Below are 12,693 nucleotides of genomic sequence, written 5' to 3' on the forward strand. Positions count from 1 at the left end.
TACAAAAGCAAAGCTAAGTATACTAATCAAGGCAAAGACCGAAAACAAACAAACAAACAAACAAACAAAAACAGATAAACCTACTGTGAGGTGGTGGCTTCCAAAATTTGAAAGCTCTCAAGGACAGATATTCTATCACCATTCACTTTCAAAGATACTTGTGCCTTGTATGGTGACGAGAAGAACAGGAAGTTAGTATTTTAAAGAACATATGAGAGAATGGCTCAGAGGTGAAGAGCACTGGCTGCTCTTCCAGAGGTCCTGAGTTCAATTCCCAGCAACTACATGGTGGCTCACAACCATCTGTAATGAGATCTGGCGCCTTCTTCTGGCCTGCAGGCACACATGCAGGCAGAACACGGTATACATAATAAATAAGTCTTTAAAAAAAAAAAAAAGAACATATGAAAATGAAGGAAATAAAAGGAGGTATCATAATCAGTTCAAATGGAAACGCTGTGTTGAGAACTCACTAACCACAGGCACTAACAACCACATTCAATTTTATGTATCCACTCAAGATAGAGGAAGGGCTACCTAGAGAAAGGGTTGAAGAGGACCAGTGAAATGAGGATTAGAAATGTCTGTCATGCACACAAGGAGGGACAATGATAACACAGATGGCCAGAGAAATGCCAAAGGTTTACATATTTGAAAAAATAAAAGTAATTTATATTTTTAGGGAATAACAGTTAGCTTAAACAAAAATAAACTATGAGCATGTATAATAGCATTCACTTTTAAAACTGATCAAAAGAAACCCAAGAATAATCTATCTACCCAAACAGTCACTGGGTGCCATAGTCAAAACGGCATTGGATTAAATGGGCATCAATCCAATTAGGAGGTCATTCCATACACATTTCCTCAGGACTTCCATCACACACCAAATCCTTATGTTCATGTGACTTAAAACTCCTGAACGGTAGGCCTGTTGCTTTACCATGTACTTGGGGATGTGCCTGGTACAAGAAAGAGATCAAACACCTGACACAATTTCCTAGCAGAGACTTTCATTGGTACCACTGAGTGTGTCTATAGACATTAGTAAGGCCAATTCATTAGCTCCAGTCTGAAGATGATTTCACATTAGTTGGCACCTAAATCATTTTTTTTTCATTTCAACAAATGTGATGATATGTTTGCATCTAATTATTACTAAAAATGCTGACAAAACCATGTCCTTTTAATAAGAGTTGCAGGATACTGCTTCTGAATAGATTTTTTTTAAATGCTGACTCACAAAATCTAAATATAAGTTTCAGTAAAGAGAGAAACGACAGGGCACAAAAATACAGTAATTTAAGCAATGAAAACACCAAGATGAAACGTATACAACCGCATTTGCTTGTATACACATCACAGAAGGGTAGATTATTTTCTTAGGTTTTCCAAAACTGAAGAGATTAGACTGAGAACTCTGAACACAGAATACTTAAGAGCGGAAACACAATCCATCACTGTTCCCAAACTTAGTAAACTTAGGTAAAGATGATCCTGAAAATATTCTTAACTTCATGCAGGAAAACAGTCTACACTGACAGGTTCTGTTGTGTATAATAGGCACATGGCCTGGAGTGTTGACATATCAGGACTCTGCTTAAGAGAAGGAGGATAAAGGTCTAGCTCACTAAAGCTCAGGAAAGGGTAATCCAGTTGCTCTGTCTGATTACAAAGGGCACAGGGTAAACAAGACTAGTGTCTCCTAACAGGAAGTCCATCACCTGGCCAACACAGCTGCTTTTCTCTGAGCATTAACTTATTTCGTTGCTATTACTGCTTTCTCCTCTTGGTATGAAATATGGCTTCTGAAAGAGATTTACAATTTTCCAATGAAATTATCAAAGCATTAAAAACAGGATTTTTTCTTCTACTTTGAGTCTGAACGTTCCAATCAGGAGGAACTTAAGAGTAGTCTGGCCTTTTTGTGAGGCTTCAAGCAAGGCGGGTCCAGTTACAAAGCTGGCCATGTAGGTCAGGCCAGGTTGTAGGTCAGGCCATGTAGGTCCATTGAAACAAGTGACAGGAAACTAGAAAATTACCCCAATTCACACTGACTACAATTTAGCAACAGTAACAAACGAAGCAGAGGAGTAAAAATATGATAAGAAAGAACAGGTTGGGGTGCAGTACAGGTACTACAAGGAATTTGTTCTCAACACATAATTCCTGTGCACCTACTATATAGCACAGGTCAGGTGAGTGTACTTGGATGTGTCAGAGGCTAAGTGGAGGACATACTAGTGCAAACAGTAACAAGCATGCCAGTCATTTTTCTCACTGTCTGGAAAAACCTGATACAAAACACTTGAAGAAGGAATAATACATTTGGGCTCACTGTTTCAGATATTTTGATCTCACTTAGTTGGCTCTACTGCTGGCAGGACTATAGAGGGGCAGAACACCATGGTGGGAGTGTGTGGTAAAGCAAAGCTGTTCACATTACTGTTTGGGAAGCAGAAAGGAGACAGAGGTAAGTTACACCCTTCAAAGACACACCCAGGGACCTACTTCCTCAAACCAACTCCATTTTCTAATAGCCCATTCAACTATGAACTCATCAAGGAATTGATCCATTAATGAAATTAGCACACTCATCATCCAATCACCTTTTAGTAACACTACCAACAGGAACAAGTCTTCAATACATGAGCCTCTGGGACCATGTTTATCTAACCCATGACAGCACTGTCCTGAAATAATGAAATTAACAGATGCAATGACAGGACTACAAGAGAGGAATTCTTCAACTTAGAGGATGCGTGATCTCTAATAAATAAATAAAATCTCTACATGAATGAAGAGGGTCCACAGGCACACCCCACACCCCACAGAGGAGACGGGGTAACAGGAGGACTAAGGTGGAGGAGAAGTAGATGTGAATATTGGGAGGCAGAAATGGCCTAAGCATGTAAGAGCCATCAACATGGAGCCAACATAATTCGTATCTATAAAATAAATGCTGGCACTCAGAAACAATGCCAGAAAAAATAGGACCATTCAAGAAATACATTCCAACTCATGGTAAAGAGTCCTGGATATTTTCTCCATTAAGAACCTGTGCCACTGAAGGACTAGGGTAGAACAGACAGCTAGTATACTGTTTTTCACAAAATGATCATTAAATCTGCTGACGGGTGAACAATGAGAAAAGGCCACGGTTTAACCAGAATGAGAGTCCACAGCAGTCAGCCACATCCTCAGAGGGCTCTCTTTAATTATCCAGAGAGCAAGAGTCCTAGTGAGTTTGCATTCCTCGTTAGTAAGTCAAGATTAAACACGGAAGGTTGTCTGTGAAATAACATAATAGTATAGGCACTGAGGAAAGAGTAGGTCCCTTCTCATTTATTTCTTGTAGTGTAACCTAATAAAGAGGGCTAATTTTCAGGAATTTTGAAAAATAAAAAATTAGAGGCAAACAATCTGATCTAAGGAGCACGATCAAGTTCCCAAGCTAAGGTAACAACAGTTAAAGACACTGGTTCTCAACATATGGGTCACAACCCCCAGAGGGGTCAGATATTTGCATTACAAATTTTAACAGTAGCAGAATTACAGTTATGAAGTAGCAACGAGATAATTTTATGGTTGTGGGTGACCACAGCGTGAGGAACTATATTGAAGGGTCGCAGCATTACAAAGGTTGAGAACCACTGGTCTAAGAGAAATTAACTTGAACTCAGTAAAACATTTACTAACTTATATTTGTTAAACCAAAGACCTATGGACACCAAAGAATAAGCTCTGTATAGAACCATAGCCAAAATTCTCAGGCAGCCTCTGTATAACACAAAGAAAATCCAGATAAGAAATGAATGTCCATGAAATGTCCCTCTTTCTAATTTGCCTGTTATCTTTACCTACTACTGAAAAATCTACTATCTAACTGAATCATGTCTACATACTTTAAATTTCTTCTTATAGTTTGCTATAGCAGGCACAAAGTGTCTCCATTGTCAAGTGTCTAGCAGGTTTTTTGTTTGTTGTTTTGGTTTGAGACAGGGTTTCTCTGTGTAGTCCTAGATGTCCTGGAACTTACTGTGTAGACCAGACTGGCTTCAAATTCAGAGTTCTTATCTCTGTCTCCTGAGTGCTAGGTTTAAAAGCATGGTGGCGCATGCCTTTAATCTCAGCAGTCAGGAGGCAGAGGCAGGTCAATCTCTGTGAGTTCAAGGCCAGCCTGGTCTACAGAGCTAGTTCCAGGACAGCTAGGGCTGTTACACAGAGAAACCCTGTCTCGAAAAATCAACCGGAAAAAAAAAAAAAAAAAACATGTATTACCATGCTCCAGCTCTAGTAATTGATAACATATAAATTATTTTCAAAATAACATAATATATGAGCTTGACTTTGCATTCATCATTTTGAACCACCAAAAGAATTCTCACTGATCTTGGCAGTTATACTACAGACAATTCTCTCATAAAGAACTATGACAGATACTACACCATCTGATACACATGCCTCTCCTGGACAGTGTTGTCCATGAAGGAAGCCATGAGACACATAACGTATACTGGACATGTGAAATATGGCTGGTTGAAACTGGGATGTGCTGTGGAGTAATATGTGCAACGTATTTTGAAGGCCCAATCGATAAAGAATACCACAATAATATTTCACATACTAAAGTGATCATAGAGAATACATAGCCATATAAATATAGTAAAATTAATTTTCACACCTTTTAATGGGGTTATAAGACAAGTTAAAATTACATTTATAGGTCATATTTATGTCTTTGCTTTGGGACAACATTCTTCTACACTGTTGAACAGTTTTTAATAACTATGTACATCTGCTACCGAATATTCCAGGACAGGAATAAATGAAGAAATAAACTCGGAAGGAAGTAGTTGAGTAAAAGTTGTGTTCAAAAAAAAAATATATATATATATATATTTTTAACTATATATATATATATATATATATATATAGTTAAATTGTTTCAAAATATCACTTAATAACTGAGGAAATGTTAAATTGATGTTATTAGGTAAACATACCTGGAAGGCACTTTATGTAGTAATCAAGGATAATAAATACTTATTAGAACTACATTGTGAAATGAAATGTTTGTGGGTCACAAGAAAGGCATCTGGTACTTCTCTTTAAAGAAATAGAAAGACAGGAAGAAAGAAAGAAAGAAAGAAAGAAAGAAAGAAAGAAAGAAAGAAAGAAAGAAAGAAAGAAAGAAAGAAAGAAGGAAGGAAGGAAGGAAGGAAGGAAGGAAGGAAGGAAGGAAGGAAGGAAAGAAGAAAAAAAGGAAGCAGACATTCAGATAGACAAGACACTTTTTTCTTTTTTCTTTTTTTTTGTTTTTGCCATTATAGTATTAAGAGTTTTCTTTTGCTTTTAATTGTTTGTTTGTTTGTTTGTTTGTTTTATGTTTATTTGTTTTAAATCCTGGTCACAGTTTCCCCTCCCTCTTCTCCTCCCATTCCCTCCCCAACATACACTCCCTCTATTCCCACTCCCCTATCCACTCTCCCTCCATTTCTGTTTAGGAAAAGGCAGGTCTCCCATGAGTCAACAAAACATGGCATACCAAGTTGCAGTAAGACAAAGCACCTCCCCATATATTAAGGCTGGGCAAGATGACCCAGTATGAGGAGTAGGGGAGGACACTCTTCTTATTCCAAGCATAGACAGAACCAGTGGAGCTTGGGGACAAGGATCTATAGCTACATGTTGCTCAAAGTGTAGTGTGTCTTAAGCCTTAAGAACATCTCATTTAAATTATCACAGTAGCACTGCTGGGAAACAGCATCTTGCCATTCTATAGGCAGGATCAATGTGGTAGAACACATATTTACCATTCATGTGATGCCAAGCCCTCATCACTGGGGTTGCACATACTTTGTAAATTCTCCAAAACAACACAAAACCATAGAGAACTATCTCTGCTCTTTGAACACTAATATTCATAAAGAAAAGACACAGCAAATATACTTCGTGTGTCAGGGATAATATATTTTGCCATTCTCAGTCTAATAAAAAAAATAAGTTACTTGAAACATTTCTTATCTATGAGGCAGAATGTTCACATATAAGCAAGTAATTTATATAATTTTTCTACCATGAACCTTGGATGTATCCTAGTCATAGAACTCTTACTTGCTATGTGTAAGGGCCTGGGTACAATCCCAGCATCACAACACAAATTATTCTGAATACTTTTGTTCCTGAAACTGAATTACATATCTTGTCATCCCTCTCTGATTCACAATGGACAAACAAGCCAAAAGTGGGTGGGGGGAGACTTCTGTCATTTGACAGTTGAGGGGTCAGTTTCTTCTTCCTTCAGCCTTTTCAAAGGATAGTGCCAAACAAGCATGGATGGGTGAGCAAAAAATTTCATCAGTGCAAAAATGACAAACTCCTCAAAGGAGAAGCCCACAAAGGCATCAAACTGTTACAAATAGAGATGAGGGTGTTCACTCTATGACAACAGAATACATGTGTGCACAAAACCCATGAAAAAAATCACACATCCACTGCCAAATCAAAGAAAGGTTCTCTAAAGAACTTACATTCTAGAACTTTATTCAGGCTTACAGCAACAGAAATGTCTTGACTCGTGCCTAAATCTAACCCAGCAAAGCTATTTTCTTCAAAAGTAAGGATGTAATACCCTTTTCCAAATGTCTTATTCTATAACTTAATTGCTCCTATAAGAAGCAAGGGGAAAAAACTGTGAGCTATAAATTAAGGAGGAAAATCTAACATAATGGTGAAATAGTGTCCAAAAACTGATACCCTTTTTGCATTAAAATATTCAGGGCTAATTATGATTTTAGCACTTGTTTTTATCCTTGCTTTGTTCACTGGCCAAACTTAAACACTTCTCATCTCCTTCAATGAAAGTAGCGCTATTATGTTTCTGGAAGCATGGGCAGGGTTCCTCAAAGCCTAATTTCAAGGTCTTAATTGGCTGAGGCAATGGGAGACTATACAAAGCCCACTTCACAGAGAAGGGCAGGATTGCCAGGTCACTTGAGAACAGATGAAGAGCTAACTGGAAGCTATTGCTGAAATCTTGCAGAGTGTTCTGGGAAGTTTTACCAAATAGTAACTTACAGAAAATGGAAGCGAACCATCCATCACCACAGTACTGAGCCCAGAGAGGTTGAGCTTGTCGAAACAGAACAATTAAAACATAGAAACAGAGATTCTCACTTAACCACACATCATCAAGCCAAGGAGGCTAAATGAAGACAGGGTACCACTATTGGTTCTGTAATATACTTTCGATTTTAGAGATTCTCAGATTATAAATCCTCGTCCTCTCTAAGGTCCCAAGAAGGCTGCCACTAACACTTTTCTCCATCTGGTACCATGAGACCCACCTTCTACTGTAACATGTGCAAAATTTGAAGAGTAATTCATCATCAATCCATTCATTTCCAACCCAACATCTGTGGTACTACAAGATAATTAACATATTAAATTATCTTGATCCACAAGCAGCTTAATGCTTAATAATATAACCATAATTAATCATTAATAACATGCATGATAATAAAAAGAACTTAGGTAAATTGATTTCTTTGTCATCAACTCTAATTACTGGTAACAAATTTCCCAAACAAAACAGACCAATTTTTATCTGTGTAATTTAGACTCTATGAAAAAGAAAAACACCTAAAATTAAGCTACAAAAACCTTTTAAATCGTTTTATGTTCACATTAACAATAAAGACACACACTAAAAAAATAAATTAAATGGCACCTTACACATTTGGGTTTCCAGTGAGGACTTTTCACTGCTAATTTCCACTTAGCAAGTCAACAGAGAGCTCAGACACTTGCTGACATTTCAATAAGAAAATATAAATTTGTTTTATTTTACTATTACGAGAAAAATGCAATGTGAAGCTAAGTATTCATGTGGTTGTCTTTTTTATTTTTTAGAATGGGTTCCCACACAATTCATCTTTCCTAACTTCATACTCTAGTCCCTCCCTTGTTCCACCAGCTTTATTGATCTTTCTTGCATTTATTCTCTGTAAGTTCTGAGGAAAATCCAAGGTCTTGCTTCTTAACAAATTCTACGCTGTATTAGAGGCAAATATTGTTGACTTGTCTGACTGTTTTCTCTCTGGGTCACCGGAGAACAGTTCTTGAGTCTGAGTTTACTCTAGCTCATTCTTGTCTTCCTCAAGCATTTTGCAGTTGAAAATTTATTCTTTATTGTCTACTGTTCCATAATCAGTTCCCTCAGTTTCAAGCTACCCCCGACAGGAATGAGCAACAAAAAACAAAATACTGTTTTTCTTTATCTTTGCACCAAGCAACAATGACTAGTAATTCTGTAAGTGTCATTATTACATGTATTTTTCTTTGAGTAAGACAAGTTTGAAAAAGTGACGTAATTTGGCAAGTAATAGAAATGGGTGAGTGTGGCTAGACAGCCAATTAATAATGTGCAAACAAAACACAATGGAATCTCACTGCTAATCTATGTGATATAGAAAATGCCTACAGTTGGTGGCCAAGGAATTTCAAAATGTTAAGAAATTTGGGTCAATGGCCAGATATCAGCTCTTTATAAATCTAAAATATAACACACAATTATGCTTCCTTTTTAAATTATGATTTTTCTCTCACTAAATGTTAATATTATACCCTCTCTAATGATGCTGTTTCATTCATTTAGTTGTCCATTTGTGGGCTCAAAATCCTTGGCATGTCTACAGTGCATTGTGCTATAGCACTGGAAGTACAACACTTTGCAACATTTACAAACCACTTCCTTCCGGAAACCTCCATGTCTCCATGTAGCCATGTGCCAGTGGATAGATTATCCACCCAGTACATTCCTTATCTGCCTATGCTGGACATGCACTGAGACAAAAAAAAGTGACGCATCTGGGTAAGGACTGTCTAGCTGCTTGCCCAACTGCAGCCACTATTGCTAAGACAAAACTGTCCGTCGATGAGTTGAGCACAAAAAAGGAAAGTAGATGGTGTTTATCCCCTCTAGTGCCTGCCACTTGGACTCTTGGTTAACAGACACTGACTAAAAACAAACTGAGAAATCATTCTCTGTTACAAAGGTCTTACTTTCTCAAAGGCTATGAAATAATTTCCCTTCTTCATATCTTAGTAGTAGCTTTCCTTTTAAAGTTATGTGTACAAATATTTTCTTCTTTGGATTTTGCATGCCACATTAATCTAAATACAAAGAAATGATGACAGGGTCAAACACTACCTACTGACAATGAAGCTGATTTGTAACCTAGTGTTAGCTAGGGAGTATGACATAAAGCACAGGAAATTAAAGCTTTGGTCTCAAACTTCCATAGCCAGCTGTGGAGGTATACTGTCATTATTGTACTGCCATTAAGGAAAAACAGAAAAGCATCCTTTGACATCTCCTGTAGCCACAGCTAACAATATTCAACTGGCCTGGAGCAACAGTCCTCTGGATGTGGCCTGGATGGGCAAGCCTCCACATAACACTATTAAGATATGATTTCCTCTTTAACACTTAACCTTTTCATGCTTATCAAAATGTAAAATGAAGTTACTTTTAAAAGGAATACTCTGAACAAGCAAGTCTTATAGTAAATTTCAGATATTCTTAAGGGTACACTACAATGAGCTTCCTGTGCTTCTTAATAGAGTTCATCAATAAGGCAATAAAGCAATGGCTTAAGAACAACAATACTTGACTTCACAGGTTTTAGGCATCATTTTTCTTTTTCCTGTTATGATGAATGCAACTATACATGTACTTTTCATGTAACGTTTGACTCTGTCATAATTCTTCCAAACTCTGTCCTTCTTAGCCCATTATTTTCACCAGTGAGCTTACACCTCCTAATATGTGTGCATCTATTTATTGTATTCATTTTCTGCCACCCAAGCCAGAATAAGGTAAGCTCAATAAAGGACCTTTCCCTTTGGTTGATTCATTGTTCTCACCACCAGGGAGAGATTCCCTAATACAAAACAAGTCTTCGTTGAATGAATGGATATTTTACTTCAATCATTTTATCATGAGAGAAGACAGAGCCTTACCAAGCCAGTTCTCAAACACATCCCAAAGACACATTTTGAAAGCACAAAAGAGGACACTGTGGCCAAAGGAAATCTCTCAGGACTCAACAGCTTGCTCCGATAGTCTCGGAAATGAAGGAAAATGAGAGGATGAGAGGCAAGGAAAGAAAACAGTTTAGGAAAAGTCCTGAGTGAAGAAGTACCAGGGTTTTTTTTCCCAGTCCCACGGTCCTATGAAGACAGAGGAGAATGAGAGGGAGCACGCGGACTCACCTCTCTTCTCCTGGTGGAACTCCTCCAGAAGCTGCCCCTGCCTCTCGATGTGCTCGAACAGACAGAGCAGCTCAGACTCCTTGTGCTCCGTCAGGTCCCTGAGCTCCTGTCTGCAGAGCATCAGCTGCTGCCGCATGTTCTTCTCTCTGCTCTCTCTCTCTTTCAGCTCCTCACAGAGCCACTGAAGCTTGGTCTAAAGACAAAAAGACATTTATATCTACTTATTAAAAAGCAAAATGAAAGTCTGGAAGACAACAGCCTATCTATGAGTCAAAAAAAAAAAAGTAACATTACAATAATCCCAACAAATAAAAGACAAATTAAGACACAATTTGAACATTTAATTTGCTTAAAGGTTTATAACAGTTAAATGTTATTTCAGGAATTAAGCTATGAAAGTCAAAAGATTTTTATAAAAATGCCCAGTGCATTCTATTGTCTTTAGAAAGACAACACTACAGTAGAGTTTGGCCAACCATGACACAGGTGGTAGTCCCTTAATTTGATATGTAAGACAATTTAGTAAAGCTATTTAAAAGTTTACAAAACACATGAGAATAGAATGACTTGGATTTAGAGATGGGGGAATGTTAATGAATACATTCATAGTTACAATGACTAGAAATACACAGTGCCATCCATCCTACAAATCCAGTAGATGGAAAGATTACAGGCTGGAAGAATGACACCAACAGCTCACATAATTAAGTCAGCCCATGCAACTCTTCTGCAAAGACTCTAACCTCACCCACCAGGGGTTTCAAGCAGAATGGGACTTACATTTTTCTACTTTCAATATAAAATGACTCTGTAAGTGCTGAGAATATCCAAGATAGGCCGTCCAAGCCCAGCTGACTTTCAATAGTCTTTACTATAGGCAGAAGCAAGTCGTGTGAAACATCTGATGGAAAGGGAAAAGCGGGCTCAGTGATAGAAGAGAAAACTGCTAGTGTACATGTGCAGACACTGAAACCCTGAAAGTCTGCTGGTGAAGGAGCATGTGGTCCACATGTCTGCTTTGGAAAACCATCACAGTTACAGAAAAGGTTAGACAGAGTTACCATATAAGCCAGCAATTCTACTAAGTAGAATAGATAAATGAAATCCATGAGAAAGCCATACAGGTATAGTCAAAGCACCATATTTACAACAGTCCTGAGAAACCGAAAGGTCCATCAAATGACAAATGGATAAATAAAATGAGAGCTACCCAAGCAATCAAATATGATGTCAGCATAAGCAAGGCAAACACAACATGACACAAAATGGGTAAACCTTGAAAACAACTTTTTCTATACAAAGAAAGGCAATCACAAAAGAGCATGCTTGTATGACTTCATTTATTTCCCATCCAGAATAGACAAATCAATAGAAACAAGGTGGTTAGTGGTTGAGCAGGACTGAGAGCTGGTGAAAGGTAGGCTGGCAAGTAACCGTGAAAAGTTAAGTAACAGTGAAAAGTTCTGATTTTCTTTCTAGGTGAAAAAGGGTTCTAAACTTGTGCTGATGGCTGTACAACTCTATAAACATACTAAAGGTACTAGGCATACCTCAACTGAGCGTGTGTGTGTGTGTGTGTGTGTGTGTGTGTGTGTGTGTGTGTGTGTGGTGTGTGTGTGTGTGTGTGTGTGTGTGTGTGTGTGTGTGTGTGTGCAGACATGGACATATAGGAGGGAGAGTACCACATACACAATTATGATGTGTATATGGAGGTTAAAAGCTAATGTCAGCTGTCTTCCTCTTCTGCTCTCTATTTTACTTTTTGAAAAAGTTCCCTCAGTGAACCAGGAGCTCACTGGTTGAGATTAGCTGGCCAGCAAGCTTAGGGGATCCTTCTGTTTCTACCTGGCCAGTGCCAGAATTACAGGTATATGCCACCAGGCCCAGCTTTTTACATGGGTGCTGGGGACCTGAACCCAGGTTCTCATGCTTGCACAGTAAGCACTTATTGACTGAGTAATCTATTGTTTAAACAACAACAAAAACCAAAAGGCATAGAATGTTACAGGGGCTAGAAAAACAAACCTGAAATTAAGCCTCCCTGAATAAATAAGATCAGGTTCCAAGTACATACTATGCAGTCTGTGGGCCTGTCTTATCTGGCTATCATTGAATAAATATGGATGTCCCTCAACTTCAATTGGGCTGTGGAAACAAACTATGACTAAAGAAATTAACAAATCCTGCCTTACTTTCTAACATTCCATTTAAAATATTCATGCAAATGCAAAGATATGAAAAGTTCAACAAGACAGGAGACAAGGATACACAATCAACTCCTTGCCAGATAAAAGGAACCATATCCACTGGGCCACTGAGGAAGGACACAGGGTTGGGCTGACATCGTTATCCTCATTCGTCAGAAAAGAGAGTGCTCTTTAGAAAATATAATCTCCATTCCAAGAGGAGCGTACA

General features: G+C 38.1%; 1 protein-coding gene across 10 annotated transcripts in view; it reads right to left on the reverse strand.

Moving 5' to 3' along the window:
* The window catches only part of Cep128 (centrosomal protein 128), a 366,411-nt gene that overhangs the window by 181,564 nt on the left and 172,154 nt on the right, over positions 1 to 12,693 (reverse strand). For 9 of the 10 annotated variants that reach the window (XM_052738688.1, XM_052738684.1, XM_052738687.1 and 6 more), the window contains one exon: positions 10,279 to 10,471. In XM_052738688.1, coding sequence (XP_052594648.1) covers positions 10,279 to 10,471 — 193 coding nt within the window. Of the gene's footprint in view, positions 1 to 10,278; positions 10,472 to 12,693 lie in introns of those variants that run through there. The other variant, XR_008218335.1, reaches the window with a different exon arrangement.

Source organism: Peromyscus californicus, unplaced genomic scaffold, assembly GCF_007827085.1.
Source record: "Peromyscus californicus insignis strain IS unplaced genomic scaffold, ASM782708v3 Scaffold_15__1_contigs__length_86483966, whole genome shotgun sequence".
NCBI classification, from domain to species: Eukaryota; Metazoa; Chordata; class Mammalia; order Rodentia; family Cricetidae; genus Peromyscus; species Peromyscus californicus.